The 12,913-nt window shown below is 45.5% G+C and overlaps 1 protein-coding gene across 6 annotated transcripts in view; it reads right to left on the bottom strand.

The window, feature by feature from the left end:
- The window catches only part of LOC138745789 (A disintegrin and metalloproteinase with thrombospondin motifs 20-like), a 381,593-nt gene that overhangs the window by 129,204 nt on the left and 239,476 nt on the right, over positions 1-12,913 (bottom strand). For all 6 annotated transcript variants that reach the window (XM_069903086.1, XM_069903087.1, XM_069903089.1 and 3 more), the window contains 2 exons: positions 6,233-6,352; positions 5,289-5,396 (listed from right to left, as the gene is read on the bottom strand). In XM_069903086.1, the coding sequence (XP_069759187.1) occupies positions 5,289-5,396; positions 6,233-6,352 (228 nt within the window). The remainder of the gene's footprint in view (positions 1-5,288; positions 5,397-6,232; positions 6,353-12,913) is intronic.

Here is a 12,913-nt window from a genome sequence, read left to right as displayed (position 1 = left end):
CCTGACTCAACCTGGAGATCAATCTTTAGGGTAATCATGCACAAGAACTCCTAAGCCTCTTGGCACCTCTGAATTTTGAATTTTCTCCCCATCCAATATTAATTTTAATCCTTCTACCAGAGTGCATGTCCGTACACTTCCCAACATTTTATATTATTTGCTGTCTCTTTGCCCATTCTCCTCACTTATCTAATTCTCTCTGCAGTCTCTCTGTTTCTTCCACCTATCAACTGTATCATCTGCACACTTTGCCTCAAAGCCATTTATTCCACAATCCAAATCATTAACATGACCCGAGTGTCCTCCTCCTGGGCTCCATTTATTGGTATCAGACAAATTTCTTCTGCCATTGATGATTCCACCGCACTCAATATCTGCCTTGAGTTGGTTAGAATCAGCACCTAAAACCAGTCACTGTAGCTTTAGCTCATCAGACTTCGGCGAAAGCAGCTGAGGAGAAAGCGCCTACGTCAAGAAGGGCTGAGGAGAAAGCCCCTACATCGAGCAGGGCTGAGGAGAAAGCCCCTACGTGAGCAGGGCTGAGGAAAAAGCGCCTACATCGAGCAGGGCTGAGGAGAAAGCCCCTAAGTTGAGCAGGGCTGAGGAGAAAGCCCCTATGTCGAACAGGACTGAGGAGAAAGTGCCTACGTCAAGCAAGGCTGAGCAGAAAGCCCCTAAGTCGAGCAGGGCTGAGGAGAAAGTGCCTACGTCGAGCAAGGCTGAGCAGAAAGCCCCTAAGTCGAGCAGGGCTGAGGAGAAAGCCCCTACGTTGAGCAGGGCTGAGGAGAAAGCCCCTACGTCGAGCAGGGTTGAGGAAAAAACGCCAATGTCGAGCAGGGCTGTGGAGAAAGCCCCTAAGTTGAGCGGGGCTGAGGAGAAAGCCCCTATGTCGAGCAGGGCTGAGGAGAAACCGCCTACGTCAAGCAGGGCTGAGGAGAAAGCCCTTACATTGAGCAGGGCCTAGGAGAAAGCGTCTACATCGAGCAGGGCTGAGGAGAAAGCCCCTACATTGAGCAGGGCTGAGGAGAAAGCGCCTATGTCGAGCAGGGCTGAGGAGAAAGCTTCTAGGTCGAGCAGGGCTGAGGAGAAAGCCCCTATGTCGAGCAGGGCTGAGGAGAAAGCCCCTACATTGAGCAGGGCTGAGGAGAAAGTGCTTACATCGAGCAGGGCTGAGGAGAAAGTGTCTATGTCGAACAGGGCTGAGGAGAAAGTGCCTATGTCGAGCAGGGCTGAGGAGAACTGCTGCAGAAACCAAGGTAAGAAGAGAAAGTCAGACGAGTCAAGGGTATTAATCAACAAGCTAATGGAGTCAGCTCAGGCTGTTGATTGCTCCAGCTGTGGGATGTGGGAAATCTGGGATTGTGTACTTATCCCAGACAACCACACCTGTAGGAAGTGCATCCAGCTCCAGCTCCAGTTCAGCAACTGGAGCTGGAGCTGGATGAACTGCAGGTTATTCAGGAGGCTGAGGAGGTCATTGAGAGAAATTACAGGGATATAGTCACCCTAAATAGACAGGATCCAGAGACATGGGTGACTGTCAGGAGGGGTAAAAGGAAGGGACCAGTGATGCAGAGCATAAGCAAGAGGCATGTCGTTTTGGATACTGCTTGTGGGGTCGATCTACCGTGGATGAGTTGAGGTGGTCAGGTCTCTGGCACAGAGACTGGCATCTTGACTCAGAAGGGAAGGGCTGAGAAGAGGAGAGAATTAGTGATGGGGATTCGTTGGTTAGGAGGACAGGCAGGAAGTTTGCTGGAATGCATCATGACTCCCAGTTGGTGTGTTGCCTCCCAGGTACCAGGGTCAGGGATGTCTCAGATTGTATTCCCAGCATTCTGAATGGGGAAGGGAACAGCTGGATGTCGTGGTCCATGTGGGGACCAATGACATAGGTAGAGGTAGAGAAGAGGTCCTAAAGAGGAAGTATAGAGAGTTAGGTAGAAAGTTAAAAGATAGGGCATCGAGGGTGGTAATCTCCAGATTGCTGCCTGTGCCACGTGCTAGACAGGGTACTAATAGGAAGATATGGCTGATGAATGCGTGACTAATGCGTGCAGGGGGCAGGGCTTCAGATTCCTGGATCATTGGGATCCTTTCTGGGGAAGGTCAGACCTCTATAACAAAGATGGGCTGCACCTAAACTGGAAGGGGACCAGTATCCTGGCAGGAGGGTTTGCTAGAGCTGTCGGGGAAGGTTTAAACTAGTTTGGCAAGGGGAGGGAAATCAAAATGAGAGTGCAGAGAATAGGATAGTAGGGAGACAGGGAATTACAACAGGGAGAAAAATAAATAGTGAAGACTTACTCAATAACAACAGAAAGGAAAGGCAGGTGAGCAGGTAGGAGAAAGGGCTGTACAAAAAGAACACAGAACAAACAATATCGGGATCGGGTTTAAGGGCACGATATTTAAATGCACGTAGCATTTGAAACAAAGTGGACGACCTGGTAGCTCAGATTCAGCTGAAAAAGTATGACTTTGTACATTACTGAAATGTGGCTCAATGAGGGGTGTGATTGGGTGATAAATACCAATGGTTTAACAGTCTATAGAAAAGATAGGTAGGTGGGTAGAGGAGGAGGGGTGGCACTGATGATCAAAAAATGACATCAATAGAAAGAAGGGACATAGGGTCAAAAGAGATAGAATCATTATGGGTTGAATTATGAAATGTCAAGGGTAAAAGGGCCATATTAGCAGTTATATACAGGCCCCCAAACAGTAGCCAGGAAGTGGATAATGAGATACAGCAGAAAATACAGAGGGCATGCCACAGGGATAATATCAAAATAATTATGGGGGATTTTAACATGGCATGGGAATGGGAAAGACAGGAAAATTCTGGAAAACCTAAGAGATAGCTTTTTTTGAACAGCTTGTTGTGAAACCCACCAGGGGATCTGCAGTTCTAGATTGGGTCATGTGCAATTAAACTCAAGGTTGTTAGGAGTTAAAGGTCATAGAACCTCTAGGAAGCAGCGATCCTAAAATTTGAAAGGGAAAAACATTTATCGGATGTATCAATTTTTCAGTGGAATAAAGGAAATTACAGTGGTATGAGAAAGGAACTGGCTCAAGTAAACTGGGAAAGCAAACTAACTGGAGGATCAGAGTAGGACTGGAAGATATTTTTGCAAGTAATAAAAGGCATGTAGGATAGATATATTCCAAGGAAAAATAAATTTTTCCAAGGAAAGATGGTACCATTGTGGCTAATGAAAGAGGTGAAGGTTAAGATAAAAGCAAAGGAGAGGGCATACAAGAAAGCTAAAATTAGTGGGAAATCAGAGGACTGGGATTCTTTTCGACACTTACAGAAAGAGACAAAGACTGTCATTCGGACAGAAAAGATGAGCTACAAAAGAAGATTAGCTAACAATATTAAAAATGATACTGAGCTTTTTCAAATATATAAGAAATAAAAGAGAGGCACATGTTGACATAGGACCGATAGAAAATGATGCTGGGAAAATTGTAATGAGTTATAAAAAGATGGCAAAGGATCTTAATCAATATTTTACTTTTGTCTTCACCGTGGAAGACATTAGTAATATCCCAGACATTCAGAAGCTTCAGGGAGTAGAGTTAGATTCAGTTAGGGTTACTAGAGAAATTGTGCTAGGCAAACTAAATGGATTAAATATTGATAAATCTCCCGGGCAAGATAAGGTGCAGGTTTTGAAAGAGATGGCTTTGGAGATTGAAGATCCATTGACAATGATCTTCCAGAAATCGATAAAGAGTCTGGAGAGATTCCAGAGGATTGGAAGGTCGCAAATATGGTTCCGCTGTTTAAGAAACGTGGGAGACAGAAAAAAGGAAACTACAGGCCGATTAGTCTGATGTCGGTGGTCGGAAGATAGAAAAGGATAGGTCCAAGTCAGCATGGTTTTTTAAAGGATCCTGTCTGACCAACCTATTAGAGTTTTTTGAAGAAATCTTAGGTAAGATATACGAAGGAGAGGCTGTGGATGTTATCTATTTAGATTTTCAAAAGGATTTTGATAAGGTACCGAATATTAGGCAGCTAAATAAGATGAGGGCCCATGGAATTACAGAGAAGTTATTAAACTGGATAGAGAAGTGGCTGATAGGCAGGAAGCAAAAGGTTGAAATTAAGGGTTCCCATTCGGGATGGCTGCCTGTAACTAGTGGTGTTCCACAGGGGTCGGTCTTCGGGCTGCAGCTGTTTACAATTTATATTAATGATTTGGATTGTGGTATAAATGCTTTTGTGGCCAAATTTGTGGATGACACCAAGATAGGTGATGGAGTAGAAAGTGTAGTAGAAACCGTAAAGTTGCAGAAGGATATAGATATATTAGGTGACTGGGCAAAATTATGGCAGATGAGATTTAATATAGAGAAATGTACAGTTGTGCATTTTGTCAGTGGAAACAAACAGGCAGAATACTGTTTGGATGGGGTGAAAATTCAGACCTCGGACGTGCAAAGGGACCTGGGTGTCCTTGTGCAAAGAAACCTAAAAGTTAATGACTAGGTGAAATTGGAAGTGAAGAAAGCGAATGCTATGTTGGCCTTCATTTCAAGAGGAATAGTGTATAAGAGTAAAGAGGTGTTGATGAGGCTCTATGGGGTAATGGTGAGAACCCATTTGGAGTATTGTGTGCAGTTTTGGGCCCCCCATCTTAGAAAAGATGTGATGTTGTTGGAGAGGGTGCAAAGGAGATTTACTAGGATGATTCCCAGAATGCAAGGGCTAACATATGAGGAGAGTTTGGCAGCTTGTGGGTTGTATTCATTGGCGTATAGGAGAATGAGAGGAGATCTCATAGAGGCTTTTTGTATTTTGAAAGGTTTAGATTGGATGGATGCAGGTAAGGTGTTTCCCTTGGTGGGTGAATCGAGGACAAGGGGTCATAGTCTGAAAATTAGAGGTTATCCATATAAAACAGAGATTAAGAAGAACTTCTTTAGCCAGAGGGTCGTAGATCTGTGGAACTCACTGCCACATAGAGCAGTGGAAGCCAGATCACTGGGAGTATTTAAACAAGAAATAGACAAGTATCTCATTAGTGAGGGCATCAAGGGATATGGGGAAAAGGCCGGAAAATGGAACTAGTGGGTAGAGTAGCTTAGTGTAGATTTACGGAACAGACACAATGGGCCTAGTGGCCTGCTTCATTCCTTTGTCTTGTGATCTTGTGTCTCTGTCCTGCATGTTCCCAGCTTGTTAGCTTTTACCAAAGGGGCTTTGTCCTACTAGATTCCTTGGATCCTGAATTTGGTGCGAGACAGTTTCGTATAGAAATAGAATCACTTACAGGAGTCCAGGATCCAAATCTCCACTGGGTCATTGCCTCTCTCCGAGCTGCTGAACTTGGGCTTGGGATCACTTTTGGAGGTTCCAAGCAAGGAGGCATCTCACAGGCCTGGATAGAAATGAAAATTTGTCAGAATCCATTAATGTTTCAACGTGAAAGGATGAAATGGGTGCTGGCAGGGCATTGGGAGTGGAGGGAAGGCATCAGCCACCTCAACTCTCTAATGATGGCATTTATTGTCGAACACATTGTACAATGTGCAGCTGCACCCAAATTCTTACTTGCTGTAGCAGAACAGACACTTAAAAAAGATTATTTTAAGTGTAACCATACAGCATGATGACAGGGCCCTTCCAGCCACGAGCCTGTGCCAACCAATAAACTAACCTAAAACCCCAGTATACGTTGAAGGGTGGAAGAAACCCACACAGACACAGTGAGAACATACAAACTCCTTACAGACAGTGCTGGATTTGAACCCCAGCCACTGGTGTCGTTGCACTAAATGTTGCTCTAACTGGTGTGGCCCATTTTTTTGGAAATACTTTGTAAAAATAACCCACAAAAACAACTAAAAACGACTCCAAATGCATAAAAGATTAAAAAGAGGCAATAAAGGCAAAAAAATGATGGATAATAAATCTCTTACAAACCAAACGTTTACCCCCAGTTTCATGAGTTAAATCTTCAGGGCAGGGCTTCCTTTATTTCAAGTTTATTATTACCTGATATATCTTTCTTTGGCTTGGCTTCGCAGACGAAGATATATACAACCACATGAAACAGTGTTTCTCCAGACCACAGTGCACACATAATACACAGCAGGTAATAATCACACACATATATGTAAAGTTATAACATAAAATAAATGTGCTTAGTTATTTTGTGTTTATTTATTGGAACTTATTTGACTACAGTGAAGAGCTGGAAATGTTTAACTTTACCTCACTATCTCTTGGGCGTGTAGCAGCATCGCACTCTCTGTCATCTCGGACTGCACTGTCCATCGCCACCACACACCTTACTGCTCGCAGCCGGTATCCACGCCCACAGGAGGCTGTGCACTGGAGGAAATCAGCAGGAGGGATTATGAGCAGTCTAACAATGTATTCAGGGAAACTGCCTTTTCCAAACAAAAACCGGATACCACCTGTAAATCCCCTCGAGCATAACCCAAGAAGGAGTTAGATGGAGGAGATGGAAATACTACTGGTGGCCAAGAACCATTTTGGTTCTCATTTTGCCTCCACGAAACATTCAGACTGGGACCACATGAGCAGTGTCCCGCTTGGCAATCAGTACCCCTGCCCTCATTTCCCTGAAGCAAGAAAATCTGTAGATGCTGGGGTTGAGTGCGATGCATAAACGTGCTGGAGAAACTCAGCAGTTCACGCAGCATCCATTGGAAGCAAAAGGCAACCAACGTTTCAGACCTGCACCCTTCATTAGATGGGCACTCTCCAGCCAAATGTTCACTCCCAGTTTCTATTAACCTCCTCTCCCAAATCTATCTCCCTATTCCTCTGTCTCCTCCCATCCAGCTCCCACACCCTTCCCTTCCCTCTCCATTCAGAGAGTTGCCCACTCCCCTAATACTGCTCAGTCTCTTTCTCTTCTAACCTCCCACCTGCATCCACCTGTGACCTCTTACCTGTTAGCCTGTGCTCCTGTTCCTGCCCCTTCCTCCTCTCTTCTCCTTTCCCTTCCCCCACATTTTAATTCAGTCACTTGGCTGTTTATTGCACAGGTCCAAAACATTGGTTACCCTTTGCTTCCTGTGGATGCTGTATGACCTGCTGCATTTCTCCAGCGTGTTTGTGTATGGTATTACAAGCTCCCGATTTAGTAAAATGCAATTACCACTGGATAGTATCGACAGGAGGGACTGAATGGTCATGGTTAAACACTTCACACAAGCACAACATAAGGCACATGCAGGCTTGGTTCCTGAGGTGGAGAGGTTCCAGTGCCATTTTAGCGTGGACCCCCAGGACGCGTGGTCAGCTGCCTTTACGGGGACGATTTGCATGTGAAACCTTGCCCCCTCAAATGCCGCCACAATAGGGATGATTGATAACTTCCAACCTAATTAGAAAGGGGTGGGATCTGGCCTTTATGAATTACTTCTAAATTCTAGGGAACGTTCCCAGGAGAGGTTTTTTAAACTTATGGGAATGGGGTTTTTAACAGCCGTTTTCTGAAACTACATGGGACTCTATTTTGAAATGAGTGAATTCATCCTCTCTTTGTGCTCGACACTCATTATTACAGGTTAAGGTCGTACACAAGACACACTTTTCAAAAGCCCAATTTGGCTAAATTCTATTCTAATCTCTCTTCTACATGTGATAACTGTAGAACTGAAGAAGGTTCGCTGTATCATATGTTCTAGTTATGTCCCTCTCTTTCCAATTTTTGGAAAGGAGTGTTTCATACCTTGTCTTTAGTTCTTGATATAATTTTTGAGAAGAGGTATTTCGTACCTTGTCTTTACTTCTTAATATTATTTTCCAAATCCTTTTCTTGCTCTTTTTGGAATAAGTGGGAAATGGAGTCTGATATTGATGGCTTCACAATCCCATGTCATTGCCTTCACCTCCCTTCTCGCTAGAAGGGCCATATTAATGAGATGGAAAGATATCTTCCCTCCCACTCATACTCAGTGGCTGTCTGATATGATGGCACATCTGACTTTGGAAAAAATTAGATGTTCCACGACTGAAATAAATCTTAACTTTGTTTCTTTATGAGGTTCTTTCCGGAATTATTTTCAAAATTTGTAAGATTAACTATTTTCTGGTTTAGGACCCCATTGGTTACCTTATATTTTAAAAATTATCAGTAGTGGTCTATCCATGTTAAGCTAATAGCCTCTGTAGGGTGGGCTTAGCTAAGTAAAATAAAGTAGTTACAACATAGTTACAAAACCATCTGTATTGTTTGATATGATTTTTTAATATTCTATTTTATTTTAATGTACCTATGTAACATTTATATGATGAAATGAATAAAAATATTGAAAAAGAAAGTTTTGAGGGGTTGGTGGTGTTGAATACTGAATTGTAGCCGATAAAAATAATCCTGATGTATGTGTATTTCCTGTCCAGTGAGATGACATCAGATGACCTGTTGCCTCAAAAGGCAAATTGGAACGGATCTATCTCTCCGCTCAGCCAGGAGCTGATGTGCTTTTACAGCAGCCTCTCACTGTAGATGTGAGTGCCACTGAATCGTAGTAATTTAGGCAGGTTACCACACTCTTCTCTGGGAACTGGTATGATTGACGCCTGTTTGAAGCAGGTGGTTCCACACCCAGCCAGAGTGAGATGTTGAAGATACCCACGAACACAGTTGGTCACCATAGATTTTCAGTACTTGGCTAGGTACACCATCCAGACCAAACGCCATCCTTGGATTTACTCTGCTGAAGGCAGCCCACACGTTGCGGATACTGACAGTGGAGCATCTTCAGGGGACAAGAGGGTGCTACAGTGGTTCGTCCTTGTTCTAGGGGTGAAATTGGGTGTTGAAGGCATTGAGATCATCTGGGAGTGAAGCTTTGCTGTCTCCTACTGCACCAGATTTGGTTTTGTAGCAGGATATGTAATTTAGGCCCTGCCATGGCTATCGGGTATCCTTTGATGTTTCCATTCTCGTCTGGAATCTCCACTTTGCCCAGAGATGGATTTCCGTAGATCATATGTGCATCTTTGGACTTAAATGCCTGTGATCTGGCTCTCAGCAGGTTCCAGATTTCATAGGTCATCCTGGCTTTTGAATAATTGCTGGGGACACACTTGTTTGCAACTCCTCAGCTGAGTTCTTGAACACTGCCCAAGGCAGTCCTATAACTATTCTTCAGCCTCCTTTAGGCTGTCCAGATCTCAGGAGCCTCTCTTTATCAGCTCTATCTGTATGAAGACAGAAGGACCAGGATTATGTGGTAACTGGGCAGGATTTTCTCTAGACAGGCCTGGTTAAAGTCACCAACAATAATTTGTAGTGCGTCGGGCTGGGCCGTCTCTTGTTTACTGATCACATCATATAGCTCTGCAAGTGCCTGCTTATAATTGGGATCGGGAGGGATATAAACTCCGGGGAGAATCACTGACGAGAACTCTCGGGTTAGATAGAAGGGGCTGCATTTGATTTAGATTTGATCTAAGGGAGTAGAGCAGGAGGTTGACATGACTCCAATGTCCATGCACCAGCCAGTATTAGCTAAAAGACACACTGCGCCCTCTCTCTTTGCCATAGTCTGAGTTCTGCTCCAGTCTGTGAACAGTGAAATGCTCTGGTAGGATCTCTGTTGGCCTGGTCTTGGTACAGCAAACAACTGAGATTTGTCTCACCTGTCTGTGATAAAGGAGCCTTGCCCTGAGGTCATCCATTCATCAGTAATATGGATGGTAGGGGAGTTCTGTCCCCTGTGCTTCACTCTTGTTTGGAACATGGCTCTCTTGCTAACTGTTACATTATAACCATGCCACACAAGTTCACCATAACATCACTACTCCCATAGTCAATATTTTGATTTATGAAGGCCAATATGTCAAAAGCTCTCTTGACAACCCTATCCACCAGTGATGCTACTTCCTGGGAATTATGTATCTGTATTCCCAGGTCCTTCTGTTCTACCACACTCCTCACTGCCCTACTATTCACCATTATGTCCTACCTTGGTTTGTCCTCCCAAACTGCAACACCTCACACTAGTCTGCATTAAATTCCATCTGCCATTTTCCAGCTGGTCCAGACGCCACTGCAAGTACTTTCCTTTTTAGGAAGGGGTATTTTTTCTTTTTTTCTTTGGCTTGGCTTTGCGGACGAAGATTTATGGAGGGGGTAAATGTCCACGTCAGCTGCAGGCTCGTTTGTGGCTGACAAGTCCGATGCAGGACAGGCAGACACGGTTGCAACGGTTGCAGGGGAAAATTGGTTGGTTGCGGTTGGTTGTTGGGTTTTTCCTCCTTTGCCTTTTGTCAGTGAGGTGGACTCTGCGGTCTTCTTCAAAGGAGGTTGCTGCCCGCCAAACTGTGAGGCGCCAAGATGCACGGTTTGAGGCGATATCAGCCCACTGACGGTGGTCAATGTGGCAGGCACCAAGAGATTTCTTTAGGCAGTCCTTGTACCTTTTCTTTGATGCACCTCTGTCACGGTGGCCAGTGGAGAGCTCGCCATATAACACGATCTTGGGAAGGCGATGGTCCTCCATTCTGGAGATGTGACCCACCCAGCGCAGCTGGATCTTCAGCAGCGTGGACTCGATGCTGTCGACCTCTGCCATCTCGAGTACTTCGACGTTAGGGATGAAAGCGCTCCAATGGATGTTGAGGATGGAGCGGAGACAACGCTGGTGGAAGCGTTCTAGGAGCCGTAGGTGATGCCGGTAGAGGACCCATGATTCGGAGCCGAACAGGAGTGTGGGTATGACAACGGCTCTGTATACGCTTATCTTTGTGAGGTTTTTCATTTGGTTGTTTTTCCAGACTCTTTTGTGTAGTCTTCCAAAGGCGCTATTTGCCTTGGCGAGTCTGTTGTCTATCTCGTTGTCGATCCTTGCATCTGATGAAATGGTGCAGCTGAGATAGGTAAACTGGTTGACCGTTTTGAGTTTTGTGTGCCCGATGGAGATGTGGGGGGGCTGGTAGTCATGGTGGGGAGCTGACTGATGGAGGACCTCAGTTTTCTTCAGGCTGACTTCCAGGCCAAACATTTTGGCAGTTTCCACAAAACAGGATGTCAAGCGCTGAAGAGCTGGCTCTGAATGGGCAACTAAAGCGGCATCATCTGCAAAGAGTAGTTCACGGACAAGTTTCTCTTGTGTCTTGGTGTGAGCTTGCAGGCGCCTCAGATTGAAGAGACTGCCATCCGTGCGGTACCGGATGTAAACAGCGTCTTCATTTTTGAGGTCTTTCATGGCTTGGTTCAGCATCATGCTGAAGAAGATTGAAAAGAGGGTTGGTGCGAGAACACAGCCTTGCTTCACGCCATTGTTAATGGAGAAGGGTTCAGAGAGCTCATTGCTGTATCTGACCCGACCTTGTTGGTTTTCGTGCAGTTGGATAATCATGTTGAGGAACTTTGGGGGGCATCCGATGCGCTCTAGTATTTGCCAAAGCCCTTTCCTGCTCACGGTGTCGAAGGCTTTGGTGAGGTCAACAAAGGTGATGTAGAGTCCTTTGTTCTGTTCTCTGCACTTTTCTTGGAGCTGTCTGAGGGCAAAGACCATGTTAGTAGTTCCTCTGTTTGTGCGAAAGCCGCACTGTGATTCTGGGAGAACATTCTCGGCGACACTGGGTATTATTCTATTTAGGAGAATCCTAGCGAAGATTTTGCCTGCAATGGAGAGCAGCGTGATTCCCCTGTAGTTTGAGCAGTCTGATTTCTCGCCTTTGTTTTTGTACAGGGTGATGATGGTGGCATCACGAAGGTCCTGAGGCAGTTTTCCTTGGTCCCAACAAAGCTTGAAAAACTCATGCAGTTTGACATGCAGAGTTTTGCCGCCAGCCTTCCAGACCTCTGGGGGGATTCCATCCATACCTGCTGCTTTGCCACTTTTCAGTTGTTCGATTGCCTTATATGTCTCATCCTGGGTGAGGACCTCATCCAGCTCTAGCCTTAGGGGCTGTTGAGGGAGCTGGAGCAGGGCGGAATCTTGGACTGAGCGGTTGGCACTGAAAAGAGATTGGAAGTGTTCTGACCACCGGTTGAGGATGGAGATCTTGTCGCTGAGGAGGACTTTGCCGTCTGAGCTGCGCAGCGGGCTTTGGACTTGGGGTGAGGGGCCATACACAGCCTTTAGAGCCTCGTAGAAACCCCTGAAGTCGCCAATGTCCGCGCTGAGCTGGGTTCGCTTGGCGAGGCTAGTCCACCACTCATTTTGGATCTCCCGGAGTTTGCTCTGAAGATGGCTGCATGCGCGACGGAAGGCTTGTTTCTTCTCTGGACAGGACGGCTTTGTAAGGTGAGCATGGTGGGCACCTCGCTTCTTTGCCAGCAGTTCCTGGATTTCCTGGCTGTTTTCGTCGAACCAGTCCTTGTTTTTCCTGGAGGAGAAGCCCAGTACCTCTTCAGTGGATTGCAGTATGGTATATGGGTTGGCAAAACATCGAGGGCTGTCGATGCTGTATTATTTTATGTTTGAAGTTTTGAAAGCCCCTCCTCGCTGTCCACTACCACCCAATTTTAGTGTCATAAGAGATGGAGAAAGTGCAGCAATTTTAAAAGTAGGCGTACAGCACAGTAACAGGCCATTTCTGTCCACGTGCCCATGCTGCCCAATTACACCCAGTTAATCTACACCTCAGTACATTTTTGAATGGTGGGAGGACACCGGAGCTGTTGGGGAAAACTCATGCAGACACGGGGAAAACTTACAAACTCCTTACAGACAGCGTGGGATTCGAATCCCCGCTGTAAAGGTATACTGCTCACTGCCACACTAATTATGCTGCCCAACTACATGAAGATGGGAGAGCTCAGTGGGTCAGGCACTTCCCTGCATCTCTGCATCTTTCTACAGATGCTCTTAGCCTACTGAGTCCCTCCAGCTTCTCATTGTTTCTCAGCGAGATGCTTGGTTCAACCTGAGTACCTCTTGCAAGAGATCCATTTGCTTTTCT

The sequence above is a fragment of the Narcine bancroftii genome, chromosome 11 (genome assembly GCF_036971445.1).
Source record: "Narcine bancroftii isolate sNarBan1 chromosome 11, sNarBan1.hap1, whole genome shotgun sequence".
Classification (NCBI taxonomy): domain Eukaryota; kingdom Metazoa; phylum Chordata; class Chondrichthyes; order Torpediniformes; family Narcinidae; genus Narcine; species Narcine bancroftii.
This window is presented reverse-complemented; position numbering and strand designations above follow the sequence as displayed.